Source organism: Myotis nattereri (assembly GCF_964212035.1).
Source record: "Myotis nattereri genome assembly, chromosome: 1".
In the NCBI taxonomy this organism is placed as follows: domain Eukaryota; kingdom Metazoa; phylum Chordata; class Mammalia; order Chiroptera; family Vespertilionidae; genus Myotis; species Myotis nattereri.
This window is the reverse complement of record NC_138075.1, coordinates 42,475,844-42,503,415: the sequence shown is the minus strand read 5'-3', so window position 1 is coordinate 42,503,415 and position 27,572 is coordinate 42,475,844. Positions and strand designations below refer to the sequence as shown.

At 37.0% G+C, this 27,572-nt stretch overlaps 1 protein-coding gene across 1 annotated transcript in view; it reads right to left on the bottom strand.

The window, feature by feature from the left end:
* Nucleotides 1-2,850: 2,850 nt before the first annotated feature.
* MAP4K5 (mitogen-activated protein kinase kinase kinase kinase 5) overlaps nt 2,851-27,572 on the bottom strand; it is a 102,673-nt gene continuing 77,951 nt past the window's right edge. The window contains exons 24-32 of the mRNA XM_081113256.1: nt 26,698-26,812; nt 25,986-26,044; nt 21,961-22,064; nt 21,293-21,470; nt 17,588-17,656; nt 15,192-15,284; nt 12,445-12,515; nt 9,476-9,531; nt 2,851-5,035 (exon numbers count right to left, since the gene is read on the bottom strand). Of these exons, the coding sequence (XP_080969382.1) occupies nt 4,948-5,035; nt 9,476-9,531; nt 12,445-12,515; nt 15,192-15,284; nt 17,588-17,656; nt 21,293-21,470; nt 21,961-22,064; nt 25,986-26,044; nt 26,698-26,812 (833 nt within the window). The 3' untranslated portion in view covers nt 2,851-4,947. The remainder of the gene's footprint in view (nt 5,036-9,475; nt 9,532-12,444; nt 12,516-15,191; nt 15,285-17,587; nt 17,657-21,292; nt 21,471-21,960; nt 22,065-25,985; nt 26,045-26,697; nt 26,813-27,572) is intronic.

Here is a 27,572-nt window from a genome sequence, read left to right as displayed (position 1 = left end):
CAGTGGTTGAGCACTGACCTTTGCACCAGGAGGTCACCTGTTCCATTCCAATCCCGGGTCAGGGCACATGCCCAGGCTTGACCCCCAGCAGGAGGCATGCAGGAGGCAGCAGATGGATGTTGATGTTTCTCATCAATGTTTCTATTTCTCTACCTTTCTTTCCTCTCTCTCTAAAAAAACAAAAACAAAAATATATATTTTTAAAAGATTTAGCTTTTAATGTAATGTGGCTCAGTTGGTTGGATAGTTGTCCTGTACAGCAAAAGGTTGTGTGTTCGATTCCCAGTCAGGGCATATACCTAGGTTGCAGGTTCAATTCCCTGGTTGTGGGTGTATGGGAGGCAACCAATCAATGTTTCTTTCTAAAAACCAATAAAAACATAGCCTTGGGTGAGAATTAAAACACACACAAACCTGCCAAACTATCTTTCAAAGAGTTGCCCTATTTTCTATTTCCATTAGCAATGTGCAGGTACCGGTTTCGTTTCTTCACAATCTCACCAATTTGTCTTTTTTTGTTTTGGCCATGTTGGTGGGTGTATGAAAGTACTGTATTGTTGAATATGAATTTCTCTGATAACCAAGAAAGATGAAATCATATTGGCTACTTGGATGTTACCTTCTGTGGAGTGCCTGTTCAGAATCTTTTGGACCTTTTTTTATTGGGTTGTTTGCCTTTTTCTTATGCTCTTTTTATCTTCTAGGTAGGTCTTTTGTGATACATGCAAGTCTCTTTTCCATTTTGTGGCTATCTTCTCATTCTTGTAACGGTGTCTTTAGATGAACAGAGTATGTTAATTTTAATTAAGCCCCTCTGACCAACTTTTTCTCTTACAGTCTAAGGCTTAATTTTCTATTTAGGAAATCCTTGCTTACTCCAAGTTCATGAAGATATTGTTTTCTTTTTGTTTTTTAATATATTTTATTGATTTTTTACATAGAGGAAGGGAGAGGGATAGAGAGTTAGAAACATTGATGAAAGAGAAACATCAATCAACTGCCTCCTGCACACTCCCTACTGGGGATGTTCCCGCAACCAAGGTACATGCCCTTGACCGGAATCGAACCTGGGACCCTTGAGTCTGCAGGCTGACGCTCTATCCACTGAGCCAAACCGGTAAGGGCTATTGTTTTTTTTTTAAAAGCTTTATAGTTTTATATATTTTAGATTTATAATCTATTGGATAATTGTATTTATTGTGCAAGGTAGTAGTCAAGATTTGATTTTCCATTATAATTTTCAATAAAATTTATTGAAAACACTATATTTTCCTTCATTCCACTGCTTTGCAACTGTCATACATAAGTGACTAAGTGTGGGTCTGTTTCAGGACTCTTACATTTGTCTGTCTGTGCCAATGTCATACTATCTTAACTGCTGTTGTGGCTTTATTGTTAATTCTTGAAATCTGGTAGCCTAAAACTCTCAGGTTTTTCTTATTTAAAATTGCCTTGATTATTCCAGGCCCTGAACATACTATATAATAAAGAGGCAATATGCAAATTGACCCTCATGCAGTAACACCATCACAATATGGCTACGCGCACAGCAGGGGCAGGGCAGCGGGGGCAGAGCCAGCGGCTGCTTTGTGTGGCTTCTGCCAGGGTTTCCACGACCCCATGTGCATGCCACAGGGGTGGGGACCAGAGGTGGGGTCCCAGGTCTCACAAAATCTCACGCAACGGGTCACTAGTTTTATATAATTTGAGAATCAGCTTATGAATTTCCATAAAATATCTGCTGGGGTCACACTGAATCTTTTTTAAATTATGTTTTCATTGACTTTTAGAGAGAGGGAGAGGAATATAGAAATATTGATGGGCTGCCTTTTGCATGGCCCCCACTGGGGATCCAGTCTGCATGCAACCCAGGCATGTGCCCTGACTGGGAACTGAATCGGAAACCTCTTGGTGCTTAGGTCAATGCTCAATCACTGACCCACACCAGCTGGGCTGAATCTTTTTTGTTGTTGTTGCTAATCCTCACAGGAGGGTATTTTTCCCATTGATTTTAGTTCAGTATAAGCTCAGATTTCTTACTCTTTCAGCTTTCTGTCTCAGGGCATTTTTTGATAGTTAAGGAGCCTATATGGGAGAGGTTCTGTGGAAGGTAAAGGTTTCAAGACCGTGTACAGCTAAAAATGTTTTCATTTTACTCTTAGGTTTAATAGTTTATTTGAATCCAGAATTTTAGGTTGGAAATTTCTTTCAGAATATTGAAGGCAATGCTTCTGTTGAAATTTGAAGCTATTGTTTCTTGTTTCTTGGTATTTGACCTGCCCTTTTTCTTTGGAAACATAGCAGATCTTCTCTTTGATCTGTGCCACTGACACTTCATAATAATGTGCTTTGGTATAGGTGTTCTTTCAATCTAGAATCTTAAGTTCTTCAGTACTGGAAATATTTCTTGAAATACTCTGACTTGTTGCTTTTCCTTTTTGGATCTCTGGGAGATGGATATTTGGCCTCCTGGGCTGTTACTATTTTTAATACTCACCCGAGAATATTTTTCCCACTGATTTCTAGAGAGTGGAGTAGAAGGGAGGGTGGGGGGAAGAAACATCCACGGGAGAGACATCGATTGGCTGCCTCCTGCAACTACCCTTACTGAAGCTGGGGAACCTGCAACCAAGGTGCATGCCCTTGACTGGGAATTGAACCCTCAACCCTTTGGTCCATAGGCTGATGCTCTAACCACAGTGCAAAACCAGCCAGGGCTTTTCTTTTTCCCCCTCCAATATGTCATTTCTTTTTGTTTGATTTTCTGAGAAATTCAACTTTGTATTTTAAATTTTCTGTTGAATTATTCAGGTATGCTCTATTTTCTTAGAGCTTTTTTTTTGTTGTTTTGAAAGGTCCTTTATTTAGTACCCTACTCTTGATTCATAGTTGGAACATCTTTCTGAAGATAACATTTTTCTTGATGCTTTTATCCTGCAGTCTGTTTCCTCTAAGTTTGTTTCCTCTCCAATTGTTTTTTTTTTCTTTCAAATTAGAGGCCTTCCTCAGATGTTTTATAACTCCTGGTAGCTTAATCATTTTTAATAGCATAGGACTAAAAGTAAGCTCCAGACACATGGGGTGATGGGGGCTTGTCAACTGTGATGGTCAGTGTAGAGTTATCTAGCTGGGTAGTTTAGCTAGGACACCTGATGTCAGGAGCTGTGTAGATCTTTCTAGTTGCACTGGCTGGATTGCACAGAGAAGACTTCCAATATTGTAGGATGGGAAGATCTGGCTGCCAGGATTCAGTGAGAGAAGGATGATACTGGTCTCCAGTATATAAATATGTCCTGTTTTGAGTATGGTCCCCTCCCATCTATTATATCTATCCAGTGTTCTTCAGTCCAGAGGCCCCATTTGACATACCCCAAATAAACAGCCACACACTTACTGAATCACATGTGCATTTTTAAAGGACAATACTTTATTTGCATAACATTTATTGTTTGCATACTGCATAATGAAAAGAACAGAGTCACAAGACTCATGGTCTGGCTCAACCCCTAATTGCTGTGTGAATTGGGTCTATTAACCCTGTTAACTTCTTTTTTCCCCATCTGAAAAATAGAGACGATAATACCTATTTTACAGAATTGCCAACGACCAAATGAGATAGTTATACTGTTTTTCTCTCAAGTAATTGCTCAAAATAAATCAGTAGTTTGCTATTGCTAACTCCTTGTTCATCATCTCAATGTTAACTGCCCTCAGTGAATGCATTAAGACACCAGGTACCAATGTGACACTTTACTTTGGATACTAACAATAGCAAAAGAGACGTAAACGAAAAAAATGGCCTTATTTCCTATTTTTAGAATATTGGTTTTTATAATACTTATTTATACTATCCCATGAGGAATTCAATTTCACTTAAAACTTTTTTCTTAAACCTACTCAAAATGAATACCTACATATGTGAAAAACCCAAGATTACACATGTAGTTGCTTTACAGCATCCCCTCTGGTATAGTACATGTGAATTACATATCATGGGCAGTTAAATACTCCCCCCCCACACACACACACATTAAGGGATGATAATATATATGAAGGTTAATTTCTTATGCATTATCCCTAATGTAAAAAAAATCACAGGTGTATTATACTGCTTGTCAAGAATACATACACATGGTAGTCATACCTACATACATACCTCTTCTAATAATAGTTCAACCATCATCAATATCTTCTGTATGATCCCTTACAGCTATTTGTAGTTGAAAACACAAAATTCACTTTAAGGCAATTCTGGATAATATTGTTTTATAAAATACTTGTTAAACAAAATTGCGTGTATGTATTGAACCTCCAAATACACTGCCTTTAACCCCTCTTACTACTCTTAAAAGGTAAACAAAATTTTTATACATCATAAAAAAATGTAAGCTGCTCTGCAACCCTCCTTTGCTAAAAGTTAGATAACATTACACCACTCCAGCAAGAGATTAATAAATAAGGATTAAATATTCTATTTTACAAAAACATACAGAATAGCCAATGTAAAAGTGAAAGGCTTATTTGATAATTTCTTTATAAAATTACGTTCATTAAGAAGGAATAAAACGTGATATAAAATGAGAAAACTGTCACTAAATTTATCTCCTTGAAGATAATCACATGAGTTGTTATCTAAAATATCATGACACCCTTGTTACAAACATTATTTTTTAAAAAAAGACTGGGCTTCCTGGAACTATAGGACTATTTATCTCATAGCTTTTATTAAGCAAACTTGATATAACCACCACACAGTGGCAAGAGATAAAACAGCTGTTTCCAGCTACAGAAAATATTGAATTCTACCTTAAAGTACAGATCATTTGAGATATAACCCATAACAGTTAAAGCAAATCATAGTGTAGTTTGTACTGAAGTTCCTTAAGATATTTTTGCTTTCAATGGAATATATTCATTTTCCTGTCATTTGAGATCAGTTTCTGTTGCTTAGTAACTATTTTCATGTCCAGCCAAGATGTAAAGATTGCTGTGTGCAGTAGGATTTTCTGTTGGCCTACTTTCCAAAACGACAACCCTGCAATTAAACCAAAACAAAAGTTTTGTGTAAGAGTAAAGACAGAGATTGCATGCTTCAAATACTAACATCAAACCAGGAAAGACTACCATTGTTTACATTCTCATAAGCTTACGTAAAGATCACAGATGCACAGTTAAGTTCAGCTTTCCATTTTATAACTTAAAAACAAAACTGAGTAAGAATTGATGAATTTATGTATCTAAAGTATTGAAAACATTTCAGGAGAGTCTCATTCTCTTATTCCAACTACAATAAATTGGCTAGCTTTAGAAAATACACTAAGAAGGGGATGGAAGAAGGGCTGAGGATAAAACATGATTTCTATGAGACACTCATTCAAATTGTTCTTCAAGGTATTTTTAAAAAAAGAAGTTTTTTAAAAAGTATAAAGTGGGGCCCAACTCCTTTGTCCATGGAACAAGGGCAAGGAAAGAGTTCAATCAAAGGACCAATAGGAAGAAAAATCAATAAAGTGCCATACCATAGGATTTGCACTGTTGTTGAGGGGTTTGGAAATAGAATAAAAAATAATGTACCCATGAACAGAAAAAAAGTCTTGGAGGGGAAATTTTTCTAGTGTATGAGTTTTCTACAACTAGCATATTATTACTTTTGTAATAAAATAATAACAAAGTAATGTGTACTTTATATTATATATTGCAGAAAAGTAGAAGGGGAAATAAAATTACCTATAACACAGCTACCCAGTTAACCATTATTATTTTTACATAAAATAAAATATATAAATCTTAAAATCAAAGAGATGCTCAAGTAAGATAAACAGAATAAGGCAATGATCTGAAGAAAAGTTTTTTTTAGGGCAAATTGTGACAGAATGGAGAAAGACAAAGGGAATAGTTGAAGGAGAAAGTTTGGGGTGGGGAAGGTGGAAAGAAATACATAACTAAGAGAAATGGCTTATGATGCCTACCCTCTATTAAGCATAATTCTCTCATACTATGTCTTGTTTAGGTGCTATTTACGCCAGGATTATTGGATGATCCACAATTCTTTTGTCAGCCCTTCCTGGAGAAGCAAAGAGCCTCCCATTTTAGAGTCTTTAACCAGGTGGTCCTCAAATTCATTCTTTCTTTTTTCCCCCCCAGGACTAATTACTAAGTTGCCATGCTCTGCGGGCTTACCTTTTCTACTCACTAGTTACCATTTTTCAAAAAATATTTTTTTCTCCTTATAAAAGTCTCCTAAAAATTTTTATGGGGTCATAACTCCACCCACCCCTTTCCTTAAGTGTGTAATATTTAAGCAATTATTTTGTGACTAGACTGAACTTGAAGACCAGAGGTTCTCAATCCTCAACTTAGGACTAAGCATACTACTAGTCAATTTTGCTGCAATAACAATTTTTGTTGAGAAAATAGAAAGGAATGGGTGTTTATTTTATTTTTAAATTGACTCTCTATTGTTGAAAGTAAAACCCATGTCCCCTTCCCCCCCCCCCATTGACCCCTTCTAGCTCAACCCCACCCCCTATCCCAGACCTTCACCGCCCTATTGTCTGTGTCCATGGGTTATGCATATATGCATACAAGTTCTTTGGTTGATGTAGGAATGGATGTTTTATTAGTTGTTGAGGTAGACAATATAGACTTTAGGGAACAAAAACTACTACATTTTTTCTAAGATGGCACAGTTTTGGAATTTGTCTTTAGTTTTTATCACAGAGATCCACATAATTCCTCCTAATTTAGACTGACCTCAGAAAATGAGTTGAATAGTTTCTGATATAAAAGCAGATGCCAGGGGGTACATATGCTGTTGGATTTGTATAGTAACTAGAGGCCCAGTGCACGAATTCGTGCATGTGTGGGGTCCAGCTGCCCACCCCGATGGGCCGGACTGGGGGGCGGGGAAGGGCCACAGTCGGTTGGGAGGTGCCAATCAGGGCCCTGATCAGGCTGGTTGGCTGCCGCAGTGCGTGTCATAACAACTGGTTGTTCTGGTAGCTTGGCTTTTATATATATAGATAGTTAATAGAAGGTAACATGCTAGGAAGAAATGATGAAAACAAAGGAGCCTGAAATGAATTATGTCCTGGTACCAGGGACATAAACACCTATATTAACACATTTTGTCTTGGCTGAGTATTACTATCTCTAGAATCAAGATCCTCACACTGATAAAAGACTGATTAATCAATTGATTAAAATACTATTCTCTCTTTCAATAAAGATGCTGAGAAATCCTCTAAGACAGTGGTTCTCAACCTTCTGGCCCTTTAAATAGAGTTCTTCATGTTGTGACCCAACTATAAAATTATTTTTGTTGAGCATCACTGGAAGAACCAAGATGGCGGCATAGGTTAACGCCGGAGTTTGCTGCTTTGAACAACTACTTCAAAAGTGAAACCAAAAAACGGAAGGGACATCACCCAGAACCACAGGAACGCTGGCTGAGTGGAAGTCCTACAACTAGGAGGAAAGAGAAACGCATACGGACACTCAGAGGAGGCGCAGTGCTGAAGTCAAATTCTGAGGTGCGGAGTGCGCGCGCGGAGCGGGCTGGCAGCGGAGGGCGCGGTTGGCGTTTTCAATCGGGAGGGAGTCGCAGACTCTGAGCTCCAGATACAGGCGAGTCTTTAGGGACCCAGACTCAAACGGGAGAAGTGGGACTGTCTGGCTTCGGTCAGAGCGAGTGCAGCTTTCTCTCCGAGGTTTGCAGCCGTTGCTGGGACTCAGAGAGGCAGAGCCCCTGGGGACAGGACTAAGAGCCGCCATTACTGCTCTCTCCGGCCCACCCTGTTGATCCTGTGCGACCCGCCCTGCCCAAGCCCCGCACAGAGGCATTTGCCGGATAGCCTCAGGCAAAGGCTAGATTAGCACCTCCCTAGAGGACAGAAGTTCTCTCACTGCAGACACAGCTGATTCTCATAGCCACTTGGCCTGGAGGTCAAACCCTCCCTGGAATTAGCTACAACAATCAAGATTTAACTATAAGACTGCGAACAAAGACCACTAGGGGGTGCACCAAGAAAGCATAACAAAATGCGGAGACAAAGAAACAGGACAAAATTGTCAATGGAAGATATAGAGTTTAGAACCACACTTTTAAGGTCTCTCAAGAACTGTTTAGAAGCTGCCGATAAACTTAATGAGATCTACAAGAAAACTAATGAGACCCTCGATGTTATATTGGGGAACCAACTAGAAATTAAGCATACACTGACTGAAATAAAGGATAATATACAGACTCCCGACAGCAGACCAGAGGAGCGCAAGAATCAAGTCAATGATTTGAAATGCGAGGAAGCAAAAAACACCCAACCGGAAAAGCAAAATGAAAAAAGAATCCAAAAATGCGAGGATAGTGTAAGGAGCCTCTGGGACAGCTTCAAGCGTACCAACATCAGAATTATAGGGGTGCCAGAAGATGAGAAAGAGCAAGATATTGAAAACCTATTTGAAGAAATAATGACAGAAAAGTTCCCCCACCTGGTGAAAGAAATGGACTTACAGGTCCAAGAAGCGCAGAGAACCCCAAACAAAAGGAATCCAAAGAGGACCACACCAAGACACATCATAATTAAAATGCCAAGAGCAAAAGATAAAGAGAGAATCTTAAAAGCAGCAAGAGAAAGAAACTCAGTTACCTACAAGGGAATACCCATACGACTGTCAGCTGATTTCTCAACAGAAACTTTGCAGGCCAGAAGGGAGTGGCAAGAAATATTCAAAGTGATGAATACCAAGAACCTACAACCAAGATTACTTTATCCAGCAAAGCTATCGTTCAGAATTGAAGGTCAGATAAAGAGCTTCACAGATAAGGAAAAGCTAAAGGAGTTCATCACCACCAAACCAGGATTATATGAAATGCTGAAAGGTATCCTTTAAGAAGAGAAAGAGGAAGAAAAAGGTAAAGATACAAATTATGAACAACAAATATGCATCTATCAACAAGTGAATCTAAGAATCAAGTGAATAAATAATCTGATGAACAGAATGAACTGTTGATTATAATAGAATCAGGGACATAGAAAGGGAATGGACTATTCTTGGGGGGGAAAGGGGTGTGGGAGATGCGGGAAGAGACTGGACAAAAATCGTGCACCTATGGATGAGGACAGTGGGTGGGGAGTGAGGGCGGAGGGTGGGGCGGGAACTGGGAGGAGGGGAGTTATGGGGGGGAAAAAAAGAGGAACAAATGCAATAATCTGAACAATAAAGATTTAATTAAAAAAATGAAAAAAAAATTATTTTTGTTGCTACTTCATAACTGTAATGTTGCTACTGTTATGAATCGTAATGTAAATATCTGATATGCAGGATGGTCTTAGGCGACCCCTGTGAAAGGGTCGTTCGACTGCCAAAGGGATCTTGACCCACAGGTTGAGAATCACTGCTCTAAGAGTTTGTGTGACAGTATTTAAGAACACAACCACCAAACTCCTTTGATAATTAAAACAATCATACTATTTACCTGTCTGATCCTAATAAGCGGAAAACTCTTGTTTCATCTGAAATCTCTTGGGTAACCTACGAGAGAAAATACCTATTAGTAATGCCTTATCCCCACATTACTTAAATAATAACTTAAAAATCATTTAGATAGAGCTGGTATTAAACAATTATAATTTCTGATAGACTCACTTCCTCCAATGAAATAAATTTCAGGAAGTATCTTTTGACCATCTATTAGTAGAAATAAAATATTTATGAAACACCCGTTATGGGTCAGGCACTTTCCCTAGAACTCTTTGTATTATAATTCCCGTATTACTGGAGAGGAAAAAACACGAAGACTTGCTTAAGGTTATGTAACTAGTAGACCCAAGATTAAGACACAGGTTTGCTGGATGGCAGAGCTCCTGTTCTTTCCTGGTGTCAGAGTGCAGATTCCAGCAGAGCTGTGGTGGACACGCCCACGTGCCAGGTCTAACACCAGCATACCAGTGGTCCTCTATTCTGTCTTCTCCAAAGCTATAGAAGGCACTCAGTCAAGCACAGGTACTATACCAAAATGTGGGGAGTTATACCTCTAGGGACAACCCTTAACCAAAAGGGACAGCAGTTGGTGTATAAATGCATCAGATTCCCCACCTTCAAATGAGTCAATTCTGAGGTGTATTCTAAACTGTTCCTCAGTTGGCAGTACAGGATTAAACCCTGGTTGCCCATAGTGGGAACCAGTTTATTATTGTGCTCTGTATTGGCTTTTTGCCCCTCTCTACTTTCCATTCCTCACTCCATCACTTGTTTTCTGGTATCTACTCCCAAATAAACTAACTGCACTTTAGTCCTTGTCTTAACATTGCAGAAGGATCACGAGAATTCTCGCTTCATATTACACAGTGTTTTACAAAGTATCATACTTTAAAAAGATATTAGCTTGTAATAACATGTAATAAATAACTTCAAAATGCAATGGGTTTTTAATTTTAAAGCGTGCCTTTAACATTTATGTAAAACGTTTTTTTGTACTCTTTCAATAGAAACTTATCTGGCCACTGGTGAAAGCTAGCAATAAAACTACTGGTCCGCAATGTGTCAAGGTCAGCTTCTGGAGGAGCCCAAACCACAACAGTATGGATGTAAAGTAACTATAAAAATAGTCTGTTATCAATGAATTTGTAGAGAGCTAGGAAGATAGAATTAATAAACTTAAATAAGAAAACAAATTAGGTGATTTACTAGATGGAGCTAATTTTCATATATTAAGTTTTAAAAAAATGTTCCAATCATTGTGGACTGGAATGGATGAATATTACTTTATTAATTTTACAGCAAAGCCCGAATTCAAGTGTGAGAACATAAGCAGAAAGAAAGAGGTAATCAAGATGAGTTAAAAATGGGAAATAAAATTTGTACTTGATATGGTGAACAGGTTATCTTCTATAGATTTCTAGCTAAAGGAGTGAGTGATACAATGAAATTAGCATCTGAGGACAATTAATCTTATGACAGTAAGCAGGGCTGTAGGCTTCATTAAAGCCAGGGACCTGGAGACATTTAGTGACATGGGTCAGTAACTAGCTAAACTGACATATTCAAAGATAGCGAATTTATGTCATTTTCTCTCAGAAGTATTCTAATTCCTCATTCATATAAGTGGTGAAAATACTCAAGTACATAAGAGTGGATAAAACTACAGATAATTCAAGAAAAAGAATTTAAGCTTTAAAATAAGCCCACATACTGGTATCTGTAAGGCCATGGTATACAAGAATTATACAGGTACTCACACAAATGGGAAATGTCTCTGTTAGTATTGTCTTAACTATTAGGATTTCTCTCTCAAGGTGGAAGCACAAGTTCCCCCTCTCCTGCATGAAATGCATCCTGAATATCTCAGCTAAAAGTGATTTTTAGAGATCCTTCAAATCCAGGCTATGTCATCTAGACAAGTTACTTAGCCCTCTGTGCCTGTAAAAATGGGAATATGAATAGTACCTAACTCCACTGGATAATAAGCCTTAAGTAGCCGAAACCGGTTTGGCTCAGTGGATAGAGCGTCGGCCTGCGGACTGAGGGATCCCGGGTTCGATTCCGGTCAAGGGCATGTACCTGGGTTGCGGGCACATCCCCAGTGGGAGATGTGCAGGAGGCGGCTGATCGATGTTTCTCTCCCATCGATGTTTCTAACTCTCTATCTCTCTCCCTTCCTCTCTGTAAAAAATCAATAAAATATATTAAAAAAAAATAAGCCTTAAGTAGCTAATATTTGTAAAGTGCCAGGAACATAGACATTAGAAGACTTTGAAATTATTTACAATTATACTTCCCTATGCCTTACAATGCTATAATAATAGTGTTTTGCATGTAACTGGTACTCAATAACTATTTTCTAAATGAGTTAATTTTCTTATATTTTCCTTAGTCCTGGGATCTAATACATATCAATTTAGGATTTTAAATAAAATATTAAAAAAGAAGCAATACACTTCTAAATTATGGAAAAGGCTTAATAAATTTAGAAAACTACTGCAAGGTTAGTAACAATATTTAAAAATTACAAATTAAAGGACTGAAATGTGGCCACTGAGAATTTTGCAATACAAAACTGAACTGGAAGAATAATACTGGCAATTATGCTCTGCTAGTTCACAGCATTAAAACCACTAAACATAGCCCTGGCGTGTGTGGTGCAGTTGGTTGAGCATCATACCATGAACCAAAAGGTTGCCAGTTCAATTCTAGGTCAGGGCATGTGCCTGGGTTGCAGGCTCGATCCCCAGTAGTGGATATGTAGGAGGCAGCTGATCGGTACTTCTCTCTTACTTTGATGTTTCTCTTTCTCCCTCTCCCTTCCTATCTCTCTCAGATCAACTTAAAAAAACATAAAGGCACTAAACATAGTAATGTAGATTCAGAAATAAAATGTATAAAATGAACATTTTAATATTAAAAATCTTTAGTGGAAATCACTGGAGGTAATCTGAGAAACCTTACCTCATCTGATTTGAAGCTTTTACCCTGCATTCCATGTTTCCAGAAAGCCAACACACTGTCTTGAAGGCATACTAAAAAAGATAAGGGGGAAGTGAAACTGAAATACAGCACAGTAGTTCATTATACATTTCCTTAACTGTTTTTAATAAATGATAATGTAAGGCTATCCAAATGCTTGGTGCAAAATGCCACTGTCTAGAGACCACTAGTTCCCAACATTTTTGTGGCTAAGCCATATCTAAACTCAAATAACTTACTGAGTCAGGTCACACAAGTTTAAAAAAAAAATTAAAAAAATACACACACACACACACACACACACACACATAATAGGCATTCATTTAAACATGGGCTAACTTCTTTTTAAAAATTTTTTTTTTATTTTTCAATTACAGCTGACGTACAATATTATTAGTTTCAGTTGTACAACATAGTGATCCAACATTGGTATAACTTACAAAGAAACATAAGTTGGTATCAGTATATTAATTTTTCTTTTATATGCTATCTTTTTTCTTAAGTGAATGAAATACTAAAAACATATAATTGGCTTTTTGAATAAAAAACATCGTTATTTAAATACTGTCATATAATTAGAAGTAGCTATTAAGGAAGCTTCTTTTATTTATGTTCACATTTTCCCTATTACAAAATTACTTAAAAAAACAAACCAACCAACCAACCTGTCTCACAATTCAAAATTTAACCCCACAATGAATAGTTATGCTCTCTGTGCCAATTCTTATTTGGAGTGGCTCTCAGTTACCACGCTCACTGCTGGGCCCCAGCCTCGCCTCCTCAGGCTTTGGTCTTGCAGGCCCCACTGCCCACATGTGGGTTCACAAATTTGAGCCAAGCTTGACCGCTTTCCTGATGGCTTTGGATTCAGGAGCAACCGTGACCCCACAGGATGGCCATAATGTGGCATGCCACAACACCCTCCTGCCCCACCCATCTCCCATGCTCCCCTGGGGTGGCCTGAAGGTCTTGAAGGGAAACCTACTCTTGCTATGCTTTGTCCATTTCTGTGTCCTGTGTGGTGCCAGCCACAGGCCTGGGCCCAATGAGGCACTCCTATGCAATGATCTAGTGGTTCAGAAACAGAGTGGGCAGCCCCCCACTTGGAGGATGCAGTGGAGCCTCTGGGTCCTTCCTGGCAGGGGGCTGGAGTCATTAAGGTGCAGCAAAAGAGGGAGAAAACCCACTTTTGATTGTTGGAAAGTTAGACATATGCCCTACACTAGTAAAGGTGATGGGAGAAAGTAATAGAAACTTACTGTATTTTTTATTAGAATACTGACTCTATAAAAAGTTAATGTAAGAATGTCTTGAAAACATAATTTTACTCAATAAAATAAAACTATTTTACTAAAAAAATCACACAAGTTTCACTAATTGTGATGAATATGAAACCCAGTTACCAGTTTATTTTTAAGTGTTTAAAGGGACTCTTTTTACCCAGGAGATTGGGTATAAATAATACCCAATAAATAATTACCTTGTAATTATTTCAAGGTTCACTGTCGGGGAGAGATGGTAGCTTATGAGGAACAAATTTTTGTGTAACAAAGTTCCCTAAAAAATTTGGCACATATGAAAAACTTGAGGTATCAGTGTGTTTCAGTTAGAATGAAGAGAAACTATAAAGATGTCCGTCAGGATCTCTAATGGAGATACCAAAGCTTAGAAACTGGCATGCAATATCCAGGACTTAAAGAAGTAGAGGGAGAAACGAGCCCCAACATTCCTTTTGTCCTGGCATCTACAGAAAGTTTAGGCTTTCTGCCTCAATAAATTAAGATTTTTCAATCATAAGCAAATTATATTTATGTAAGATATTTACACAGAGGGATGATCATACTTTGCGACAGGGCGAAACGCCAGTTGGGAAACCATTAAAATATTTTTTTAAAAAACCTTTCTAAATAATGAGAAATATATTTTTTAAAGTATATATACATTTAATTACAAAATACAGTATTTTTCAAGGCCAAAATAAAAACTGCCAACTTTGTTTTAACTATTTTTGACTTATGGTAGAATCATATTGTACAATGCTCAGTGTTTCCAGCCACATTATTTTTTTCAAAAGTTCTATCATCCCTAGGGGAAATACTTACTGACATATAATCAATGAGAAATTTTTATCATAAAACCAATGAGTATTATAGAATAAAACACTCATTGACAATAAAACAAATTAAAATGGCACATTAGTTTCTAAGTGGGAAAATATCTACTTATATAGAAACAGATCTAAAAGCAATAACCATCAACACACACCAAGCAGAATCAGACACAAAGAATTACAGGATATCTAACACCATTAATCATATCACACAAATACCTTCAGGATTTGGAAAGAATTGGGAGAAGTATAATTCACTTGAGGCAGTAAAAGGAACAATAAACAGAAATTTTAAAACGATTTCAAGTTTTAAACATATAGGAACCAACAATAAAAGATTTATTATCGTCTACACCTGCTTTGTCTAATACAATAGTAACTAGCCATATGTGGCTATTTACATTAAAATGTAAATTAATTAAAATTTAAAAAATGTAGCACTAGCCATGTTTCAAATACTTAACAGGTGTGGTTAATGACTACTATATTTAAGAGCACAGAGAACACTTCCATATCACAGAAACTTCTAAGACACAGTGCTGGTCTAGGCAACTACAGATACAGAATGAAGGAAAAACCAAGTATTCTAATAGCATTATTAAAAAAAAAAAAGACTTACCTACAGATTCAATGCAAAAATCAAAAGTTAGCTCAGAGGCCAGTTTCTTACTTGACTTTAGTTTTCCTTGTAGATTTACAATTTTTACAAATTCTTAAAAAAAGAAAAAACAAGTCAAGACTGGAAATCCAAATCTGTTAAAATAAAGTTAACTTGATATGTGGATTTTACATGGATATAGAACAATATTCTTAATGATGTTCAACCATTTAGATTCAAACATGCTCAGCGAGAAACTATCATTAATATGTTTTATAATATAACTATAATAAGAGTACCTCCTTTGGTAAATGGAAATTCCGTTGCTATTTTTTTCTTTTTTAGATGGTATATATTGAACACTTACATTCTCATTTTTAAAAAAGTACAATGTTTCTTTAAAAGTGGCTACCTTGTGCCTATATATCTAGCAGTAAGAAGTGATTTTTCCCCCCTTACAAATTACAAAACATGATAAGTATATCCGTAGTCATTTATAACTTCAGTATTGAGTACTACTGTAACGAAGGGGCAATGAGTAGTACTCTTGAGGGTCACAATTTCTTTATAAGTAAACTCTGGGATAGAGATATACATAATTTTATTTCCCTTTCATCTATTTGTTTTTCACTTTAACTGTCTTAGCTCTGAGGTGGAAGACACCTTTCTCTGTATTGCTTTCTTATCTACCTAAAATAATTTGTGATTTCAGGCCTATCTCCAACTGGTATGTACTAAAACCGGTTTATATTGTATAGTTGATACTAAATTTCTGAAGTCTTATATTGCTCCTTAAAAAAAAAAAATCTTAAGAAAGTCAACTCTCCGTTTACTTTGAATAAATGGAGGGCTTAGTTAATCAAAGGCTTAAGTTTGTTTTTTTTTTAAAATACATAAATCAACAAAATGAGACTAAGCACAATTTTTTTTTCCTTGGATGTCCCAGAAGGTATTAAGGATTTAACATTAAAGGTTAAAAATTATTAAAATCAAATTCTGATTATCTGTTTATTTGCTTAATCAATATAGACCTTTCCAGCTCTTTGGGTAAAATATAATTTACCAAATTAACTTAAATATAATTGAATAATCTCCAATCGTATCAATATTAAAAGAATCAAAAGTACTTAAAAATGATGGGTGAATGAGATACTTTTGAGTTTTGGGTTACTTATCTCTAATATTAGATTATCTTTATGATTATATAAGGTAAATCTACTAGGTAGCCTTCAGGGAATAGAAATTAGGACAGAAACACAGGCAAATTTGGTAGTACAACAATTTAAAAAATAACCCTATTCAGTAATTTAAAAAATATTAAAATGGATCAAACATAGCAAATACTGCCAAGTTTTAAATATAGCTCCAAATCTAGGTGAATTTCACCTTGCAGGATTCATTGCATAAAAATAAGGTGAGTTTGTTTGCAAAATTGAATACCTGTTGTTAAAAGTTTCTCTGATTACATTACAACATTCTTCTATCAATAATAACTCTTCCTAAATCAAAAGAACCACAACTTGATGAAGGTGTTAAATCTACCTGTACATTACAACCTCACTGACAGGATTCCAAGTCATGTTATACGACTATAAATGACAATGATTATGCGCTGCATGACGATTTTGTCAACAATAGACTGCATATATGACGGTGGTTCTATAAAATTATAATGGAGTTGAAAATTTCAATTTCCTAGAGATTATTCTACACTTTTTACTGTTATTTTAGTGTACGCTTTCTACTTATAGGAAGTAATGTTTTCCATAAAGCAGCATGCTGTGTTATGTTGGCAGCTGCCACATACATCTAATATTTAGAGTGTCTCCTGATTGCATCACTTTCTCTTGTGCTTGATTTACTCTCGTGCTGTACAGTACACACTGTACATGTTTGTAGCCTGGGAGCAACAGGCTACATACCATATATAATCTAGGTGTGTAGTAGGCTGTACCATCGAGGTTTGTGTAAGTGCACTCTTATGATGTTCCCATGACAGAATCACCTAACAATGCATTTTTTAGAACTGGGTATCCCCATTAAGTAGCACATGACTACATACCTTCTATTTTTTCATTAATTGAGGTATGGAAAAAACTCTCAAAATAGTTTTACAAAGAATTTTATACAGTATAGTTTTATATAGATTTTTACCCCAAAGTTATGGCAAACTGTTCTAATATAATGTTTTCAAGTAGGCCAAACAAAGAAAAAAGTCACAGAGAATAGTAATGACAAACATCAATTAATTACTATTTATGATATCTGTAGCCAATTTAGATTTTCATCAATAAAATAAGGCCACTTAAGATGAAAAAAGTAAAAAATTTTCAATTATAGCATAATAGAATCACTTAAATGAAATGACTTGTTATATCAAGTAGACTACTCAGAATAAACTTTAAAATAGTACTTACTATCTAAACACACTAAAACGGTATCCCTCTCCAACTGTGTTACATGGATGGAATCTAACTGTTGGCTGCCTTGGAGGGAAAAAAAATAAGGTTAGTTCTACAACAAGCTTTAAAAACTAGAGCTTAGAAAAGAACACAAATTCTGACCTTTTCTGTCAGAATTTCAAAGATTAAAACTAATCTTTGAAATTTAACACAAATCGGATTTTGTAACAATATGGTATTTTTTCAAAATATGTATGTATATAGGTCAACTTAGGAGAACAAACATTAAGTTCTAAGCAAGGCTAAGTGAGCTGAGAAAAGCTCAATATTACAGGTAATTAACACTTCAGCTAGTTCTAAAAAGGTGAGTTACAAAAATAAAATGGAGCAAAGGGTAAAATACACAAAAGTAAGGTGCATGCTATACAATGATTAGATTTTGCTCTGCATTTAACAGGAACCAATGGGAAGATGGAAACAAGATCAGTTATGTAAATCACAGCATCCCTGAGATAAAAACAAGCCAGTAATTCAGAAAAAGGAAAAAATAAAATTAAAATAAAACTGTAATCAGAAAAACATTTTCCTGGTGTGTGCGTGTGTGTAAGTTCCTTTTTAAAGAGGACACTTAGTAATATAATGAACATTTCTGTCAACAATATCCTGTCAGGAAGCAATTTTCATCGCTTTGCTGATATCTGCAGGGTTGTTTTTTTTTTAATATAAACTGACAGATATGATGGCATTTGTGTGTGTGTTTGTGTGTGTAATGGCATTTTTGGTAAAACAATTTCATTTTAGGCACTCAGATTGCTTGAATAGTCTAGCTAAATCTAAAAAAATATTTTAGATTATTTAGAGCAGTCATTCTTTTTAAAAAAAATATATTGTTATTGATTTCACAGAGGAAGAGAGAGGAAGAGAGAGAAACATCAATGATGAAAGAGAATCATTGATCGCACACCCTCTACTGGGATTGAGCTCGCAACCTGGGCATGTGCCCTTGAACGGATTCAAACCCGGGACCGTTCAGTCCACAGGCTGATGCTCTGTCCACTGTGCCAAACCAGCTAAGGCTAGGACAATCATTCTTAACTGCATTTCTTTGGGAAGCCAATGGATCCTCTCCCTTAAAAACTGCACATCTAAACGTAATTACAAAAATTTTTTTAAAAAAATATATTTTATTGATTTTCTACAGAGAGGAAGGGAGAGAGATAGAGAGTTAGAAACATCGATGAGAGAGAAACATTGATCAGCTGCCTCCCGCACATCCCCCACTGGGGATGTGCCCGCAACCCAGGCACATGCCCCTGACCGGAATCGAACCCGCGACCCTTCAGTCCACAGGCCGACGCTTTATCCACTGAGCCAAACCGGCTTTGGCCGTAATTACAAAATTTTATAAATTATTTTTGGGTGTTTTTGGACCTTCCAAAGTTCATACACAGAGATGAATTCTAGTGGACAGGACTGATAAATTGTTGGTCAGTTGGTCAATAGTCCCAAACTAGTTTTTCTCAGTAAATCTATGTTCATGCATTTATTGAACAAATATTTATGGGGTGCTGACAATATTCTTGGAATAGGAGTTCATTTGAACAGTTCAACTGTTGTCCACTCAAGGCAGGGGGGTGCTTAAAAATGAACACAGCTGGGAGGTGGGTTAACAATCACTTGTGAAAACAGAAAAGCTTAATAAGGACAGCCTCTGGTTGAATGATGACCCTCAGAGTCCTGGCTCTCCTCAGGAAGCAATTTTGGTTCTGCATTAATTTTTGTCTACAAAGTGTTAATAAGTGGGTAGAACAGTATAGGCATTAGAAAACAAACAAGGGCCCTGGCTGATGTGGCTCCGTTGGCTGGTGTCGCCTCATGAACTGAAAGGCTACTGGTTAGATTCTCAGTTAGGGCACATGCCCAGGTTGCAGGCTTGATCCCCAGTAAGGGGCATGCATGAGGCAGCTGACTGATGTTTTCCTTTCATATTGATGTTTCTCTCTCTCTCTCTCTCTCTCTCTCTCTCTCTCTCCCACCCCCGCCCGCCCTCTCTTTGTAAAAATCAATAAAAAATCTTAGAAAACACCTCAAAACCTTCCCTCCCCCAAATTTCATAAGTGGACTCTGAATGTCTAACCTTTATTAGCAATGCAACCTAATATATCATATAGAAGAAAGTTGCAAGTACACATTAGATAACTGTATGAAATGACTTGCTCTATACTATTATTACATACTAACCAATAAATAAATAAGTTGGGGCTGTCTCCCAAAAGTATTTTGGTTTTTAAATAAATTGATCTATAGATAATCCTTCTTTTTGGCAGTAATTTCATAATAGGAACATATTTCTTTTTGGGCTGCTTGCATTTCATGATACTAAAACAATGTCATTTGTACCTTTCTGTTAGCTATGCTAGGAGGGTATGCATCTAACTCAACCAAAAGTACTAAATAATAAATTAAAAAGAAATGTGGGTTACAAGTGAAGGTGGGAGGGTACAGCATACATTCCTATTTTATCCTACCAGAAATTATGAGTTGTCCATAAAGAGACTGACGTAGTTCAGTGCATGCTGTAACTGGTTTATACTGGGTTGTTATATTTTCAGGACTTTTGTGAGCCAGATGACACCAGGTTAGTAGTTTGAAACTGGCCATGGGCAGAGTAATTATGCCACAGAAATAGGCAACTGCTAATAACCAGGCTTCTCTGCACCCTAAGAGCCTGTTGTTAAATATTTACCAGAATATACCACTAGTTCACACTGATTCCTGTTTGAAAGTAACATTAGTGGTTCCACATTAACTTCAATTGCTGAATTGTATAAAGAATTCCTATAATTTAGCCTATAAATAATCAAAAGCTAAAGATATTTAATAAGATACATCAAACTCTGGATAGTTATAATGGACTTCTTCACAAAATGAGTCAGTAATGAAATAGTTGTAACTAAAGTTTGCCTGACTTTTTATATAAAAATGTCTTCATAAACCTGCAGTTACAAATGATCAAATAATACACTAGCACAACAAACAATGAGAAAAAATGAAGAACCCTTCATTTCACTTACTATGTAGATTTTAAAAATAAGTTGATTGATTTGTTCCAATTTTAAAGTTTGAATATAAACTTCCCAACTTTTTCTGAACTTCCATTGAGTCATGTTGGATAAAATCCTAAGCTAATGAATCATTCTCAGACAGTGCAAGAGGTATGTCCCTGTATCTTTAAATGGTAAAGCTTGGATGCCACACATGAAAAGCACTTGAACTCAATGATTCTAAGCAGTGCTGAGGGAAAAAGTGATAGGAAAAAAAAAGGGGGGGGAAACCTTTTTGCTTGAGAAGCTAGTAAAATTTGAAAAAGTACAGGGGTGGGCAAAAGTAGGTCCACAGTTGTTTGTATGAAAAAAATACAAATACACAATAATACAAGAATAAACTCTGTGTTTCACATACTCATAATTATAAACCTACTTTTCCCCAGCCCTGTATCTCGGAAAACTTAAATCATTGAAATTTTCGTTGGTAAAATAATTTGTATCAAATTACCTCAGGCAAGTAGAGATCATAAACTGTATGTACATGATTCTCTAGGCTTACTTGGGAAACTATGATCTGAGTGTTTATTTGACTGAACCCACATTAGTTGAAACCATTCTGTTTTTTTTCATATGCAAAAGCATCAATCTTTTAACATAAGACAAAAACACTTACCAGCACCAATTTCTGTAAACCATGATGATGCAGAATTCAAATTGATTGTCTCAAACTGAACTACCTGATTTGATTCGGTGCCTTTGCTAATAGCTACACAGACCATAGGGTATTCTTGTTCTGGTATTACCAGCATTTCAAAAACATTCAAAGGACTTGGCAGAGGAAAATCAAAGTGCTGTAAAAATAAACAAAAAAAGTATATTTAGAAACAATCTCTGAATAGAAGTACAATTTAGAAACAATACTGCTGCTGAATAAAGTCAATGGAAAGGCTTTCATTTTCTTGATTGATGTAATTCTAAAAATAATCACCATAAGGATTATAAATATCTATAAAATATGTTTTAGAGAATTGACCACATTCATCTTCATGGCTGTGATGCCTCTGAAAGTTTATTAACGTAAGTTAAACAGGAGGGCAACCCACTTGGGTCCCCTCCCTGCAGGAGGTAGCTTTTCTGTAATAAAACTTTGCTTTGGCTAAAAAAAAAAAAAAAAAAAAAAAGGCAATCTTAAGAACAAAAAACTCCTAACCCAAATAAAGACCTATCTATAAATAACTATAAACATGCCCATTCTATATAGTAATAATGGAATCTTAAAATTTTAAGTTCAGTTGCACACTAGTGTTTTCTGAAGAAAAATGTAAACAAAGTAATATATACCTTTATCAACATGAATTTCTGCATTGGCTCATACCACTGAAGTAAAACAATTCCAGACTGTAAAGCTCCACAGAGGTATTTATGTCCTGTGTAAGGGTTTCTGACTGGAAGGAAGAAAAACAGACATACCTAAAACACTGAATACCTTTCTATGAAAACATAACTGGTTTATGTCTAACCATATGCTATACACCCAAAAATAATACAAAATAATATTGAATATAAACTATAAATGAAAGAAAGATATTTAAAAAAATCATTAGCTTACCTAAAAGCTAGACTCACCTAAAAGCTAACTCATCTTTCTTTACAAAGGCAATGCTAATATACATGGGGAAAAAACTAGGAAATGTGGCCTTCAGTGGATAGAAGAACTATTTGAAGCGATTATTTAGCTGATAAAGGAAAATTATTGTTTCTGTTCACTAGGATGATAAGAATGAGTACAAAGTAAAGATGTATTTTTTTGGGGAGGGGTTGCTACCCTTTCCTTTTCAGTTTTTTACCTCTTTATTTTATTTTTTAATTTTTTTTATTGATTAAGGTATTACATATGTGTCCTTATCCCCTCATTGCCCTCGACATTACCTCTTTATTTTAAAGTTATATACATTGATTTCTAAACATCTTTAATATAGTGCATTGTTAAGCAGAGGAGCTTTTTACAAGAACAGTATTTTAAGCACTAAAACACCTAAACTAGTATGCACGCTGAAGAGCAGCTTAAGTAAACTGACCGAAAGAGAATCCAGACAAGGTCTAGGAGGCAACTGAAATCTATGATTTCATTTTTGGTATAGTTTACAGCTGAGTTAAAACAAGGTGAAAATAACTGTTTTACATCTTGCTAGAGATGTAACTTATTTGACTCAAATCTATAAAAACTTATTGGTCTTTCCTTCTCTGCAATTTAACTCCCATCAATAATGATTATAAAGGCAGTTATTTGCAATAAGCTCTATCTTAATGTACTGGTGTCCCCAAAACATGGACACACACTTTAACAGCTGGTATCTCAATTGATGTTTCTTTCTTTTCAGCCAGACTAAGCTTTGAACAAAGGAAATTCATCCTAAAATGCTACTGGAAATTTGAAAATGCAGTTGAAGGACAAACACTGCCTTTATACTTACTCAAAGTATGTATACATTTTTTGGGATATACATAACCCCCCCCCCACACACACACACACAAAATGTATACATACTTTAACAGCTAGCTGTTAGCTCACTTAATTTTCACTCCTTTCACTTCAAGTTTAACTGATTTGAAATAATGGGTGAAGCCAGACTAAGCTTTGAACAAAGAAAATTTATCCACTAGACTTTTTTATGGGGATAAATAAAAGATAAAGTTCATGGTACAAAACCAGCAACAGCTGCGAATTAAGGGCGCACAAAGACCGAAAGAAATGATTCTTGATGTTTGTGATTCCATTGCTTTGTGTTATCAGCAGTGCCTGGACAGAATGATCATCAGTTTGAAAACAGGTATTGAAAAAAAATTATTCATTTTTGTAGATTCTTTTAACTTTTGAAATTTGTGTTATCAGCAGTGCCTGGACAGAATGATCATCAGTTTGAAAACAGGTATTGAAAAAAAATTATTCATTTTTGTAGATTCTTTTAACTTTTGAAAATGAACTGTATGTTAATAAACTGACTTTATAATCATTCAAAGTGTGTATACATTTTTTGGGGGACACCCTATATTTATGAGTTTATATCTTAGGTTGTAAGCATCGAGACCTTTCTTGAGTCATGATCTGATAATAGATATGAACCTGATTCTCCTCTAGAAAAATGCGCATGAAATTTGCTTTCAACTAGATAGTATGCTTGGAACCATGTAGCATGAAGATCAATGTGTATGGCCACTAATTAAACAAAAAGAATAAACAGGAAGTTAGGAGCTCATGATCTGAAGTCATGGACTGGGTCTGATCCCAGGTTCTGTTACTTACTAGTAACATAGCAAGTATCACAGAGTGGTGTTAGGGTTAAGTAAGATAAGTATACAGTACAGAATTTAACCTTATCAAACGAGGTCTGCATTCTGTTGTCCCTTCTGGGAGGTACTCTCTAAGCCTTAGGAATGTCATAACTGATAGGAGTACCTTAGTTTGCCTAGGCCCTTGGGTCACTGGATAGTCTGACAATATGATTTAGAGTGGGGGCTGGCAACACTGGAGAGTCTAAAGGGGAACTGGTCATTCCAGAAAGAGAACAATGTGAGTTAAGATAGGGGCTGGATATGGAGATCAGCCTTGGGGGCAATCAATCATGCCTATGTGCTGAGGTCTGAGTAAACTTCCCTGGTTGGAAATGCCGTGTACTGCCATGCATCACTGTCAGAAAAGTAATGCTATCCGTAACTCCTTAGGGAGGGGTCAACAGAAGCTCTACATTTGATACTTTTCCTAGACTCTGTCCCATACACTTCTTCTCTTGGCTGATTTTAATTCATATCCTTTCCCTGCAATAAACCATTACCATGAGTATAAAACCACTTTCAGTGAGTCCTTCAAGAGAATTTTTGAACATGAAGGTAATTTTAGGAAGCCCCAAATTTGCAATTGGAATAGAAATGAAGGTATTCATGTATGGACTGTTTTCTCTGATTGGCTTAACTCCAGCAATAATCTACACTAATAAAAGAGAAAAATGGTAATTGGCATACGACGCTACCCTTTTCATTGGCTAATCAGGGCTATATGCAAATTAACTGCCAACTAAGATTGGCAGTTAACTGCCAACAAAGATGGCGGCTAATTTGCATATGTAGGCACAATGTAGGGAGGCGAAAGGGAAAGCAGGAAGAAGCCCCCTGCCACTGACAGTGATCAGAAACCCAGGGGGGAGCTAAGAGGTGGGGGGCAGGGCAAAGGTGGCCCTGGGCTGCCTTTGCCCTGCCCCCAGGCCATGATCGGAGAATCAGGTGCCTTTTCCACCTGACCAGTGATAGCAGGAAGTAGGGGTGGAGCCAGCGATGGGAGCAGGGCACGGTCGAAGCTGGAAGTCCCAGGAGCTAGGGGTCCCTTGCCTGGGCCTAAAGCGAAGCCCATGATCGCGGCCCCCCCCGCTGCCACTGCAGGTCCCCGCTGCCTGGGCCGGACGCCTAGGCCAGAGGCGTTAGGCCTGGGCAGGGGTGGAACCTGCAACCGTGGGGAGCTGGGGGTCCTCTGCCCAGGCCTGACACCTCTGCCGGAGGCCTCAGGCCTGGTCAAGGGACCGATCTGGTGATTGGTGATCGGAGGGTGATGAGGATCAACTCCTCTGGCCGAGGCATCAGGCCTGGGTGGGGAGCGGAGCCGGGGATTGGAGGGATATGATGGTCCCCTAGCCCAGGCCTGAAGCCTGGGTCAGAGGCGTCAGGCTTGGGCAGGGGGTGGAGCAAGCGATCAGAGGGAGATGGGGGTCCCCTGCCCAGGCCTGACGCCTGGGCCAGAGGCATCAGGCCTGGGCTGGGGGCAGAACCAGTGATGGGGGGAAATGAGGGTCCCCTGCTCAGGCCTGACACCTCTGTCAGAGGCGTCAGGCCTGGGCAAGGGGCCGATCCTGCGATTGGAGGGTGATGGGGGTCAACGCCTGAGGGCTCCCAGTATGTGAGAGGGGGCAGGCTGGGCTGAGGGACACTCCCCCCCGCCCCCACACCCAGTGCACGAATTTCGTGCACTGGGCCCCTAGTAATGTTCATAAAGCACTAAGCAATAACTGTTAAATAGAAGTGTTAAGTAAATCAAAGTACGACAGTAGCAGAGATACAGCCTCAGGGGCTAAGGTTAGAAAATTCTAGGCACCCTATGCTCTGAGAAAACATTAGGACTACTATCTCCAAGCATTTTTATCCCATGTCCCACTCACTATACATTCTTGTGCTTCACTGGCCCCTTAATTCCTTATAAAAACAAATATAAAGCCTATCTTCCTTTCTATTTGATATTATAAGTCTTTTCAGATAAGTCTCTTCAGCATAATTTGATATTATAAGTCTAATCATCAGTTTGAGAAATAGCATTTACTCACCTATGCAACATTTGTGGCAGCCTTTTGTATCAGGAATCTTTGTAGTTAAAGCAAATTTTCTGAAAACATAAGACAATATAAATGTACTCTATTGTAATGGCTTCCAAACAGTGGTCTGTGAATCAGTTGAAACAGAACCGTCAAGGAGCTTTAAATAAAACTGTCTTGGACTCTGACCCTAAAGTATGATTTTATAGGACTGAGGCAGGGCCTGGGAATCTGTATTATAAAACGTCTATAGAAACAGACTCATAGACACAGAGAGTGGACTGGCAGTTGCCAGAAGTGAACTGGGGGTTGGGGGACTTGGTAAAAGATGTGAAGGGATTAAGAAGTTCAAATTGGTAGTTACAAAATAGTCATGGGAATGTAAACTACAGCATAGGGAATATATTCAATGATATTGAGATAGCTATATATGGTGTCAGGTGGGTAGTGAAAATATCAGGGGGAACACTTTATAAAATACATGACTGTCTAACCACTATGCTATATTCCTAAAACCAAAACAAAATAATATTAAAAGTAAACTGTGAGTGAAAATTTAAAATAAAATAAGATGCACTAAAAATACTTCCATAGGGGAATTCTCATGAAAATACAGATCTTTCAAAATCAAGACAAAACGTTTTTCAGTGGGCAAAGAATAATGGCTGTTTTAAAAATAAACACCAATTTCCTTCTCTCCCAGAATAATAAAAATATTTTGTACCTTGGTAGTATGCGGTCTGGAAACCTATGAGTTTGAATATGAGCAGCTAATCCTAGTTTTTTGGCTTGTTCAAACAAAGCTATAAGATTATGAGAGTAGAGCTGAAAGCTTTTTCCTATAAAAGAGAAACATGTTATTTTTATTAGAATCATTTACAGAAGAAAAAATGTAATTTTCAAGCAAAAAAAACCCAAAAAACATAATTACCTTCTAAAATGAGGAGTCCAGAAATGTTCAAAAAGCCAACCAATATAGAAAAACACATACAAACAAACAAACAAATAAAAAACCCAGTTAATACTATTTTGAAAGATAATAGGTAAAGTTAGTTTTAAGAAAGTAGGCAATTGTGTTTCTTAATACACAAATTAGGAATATTCTGACTAGTAGGTGATCTGGGTAGAATATACATAATCCTTAATGAAGTCAGCATAGAAATAACATTGCTGAACATCTTTGTACAATGGATTAAGTTACAATGATGTGCATTAGATTATTTTAGTATAACATGGAAAATTCTATAAAACTATGTTACGTTATTTTCTGGGATAGAGATATTTATTAATAATTTATCAAAACACCTGGGATTAAAACTGACTGTGAATGACATCTTTATAAGAGACTGAAATACTGAGACAAGTAAAGCAAACTAATATTATATGCCATAAAACAAGGATAACAGTGATTACTATATAAACATAATAGGAAATAATAGCATTATTTCCATATAATCAAAATCATAGCTGTCTTAGCATGGAGGCATATGGTAAACATCTCATTCCTTGCTATACACGGTATCTACATATATAAAAAGACAGCGACCAGAACACCGGAACGACTGGAACGACTGGCCAACTGGCCCAATCGGGGGTGGG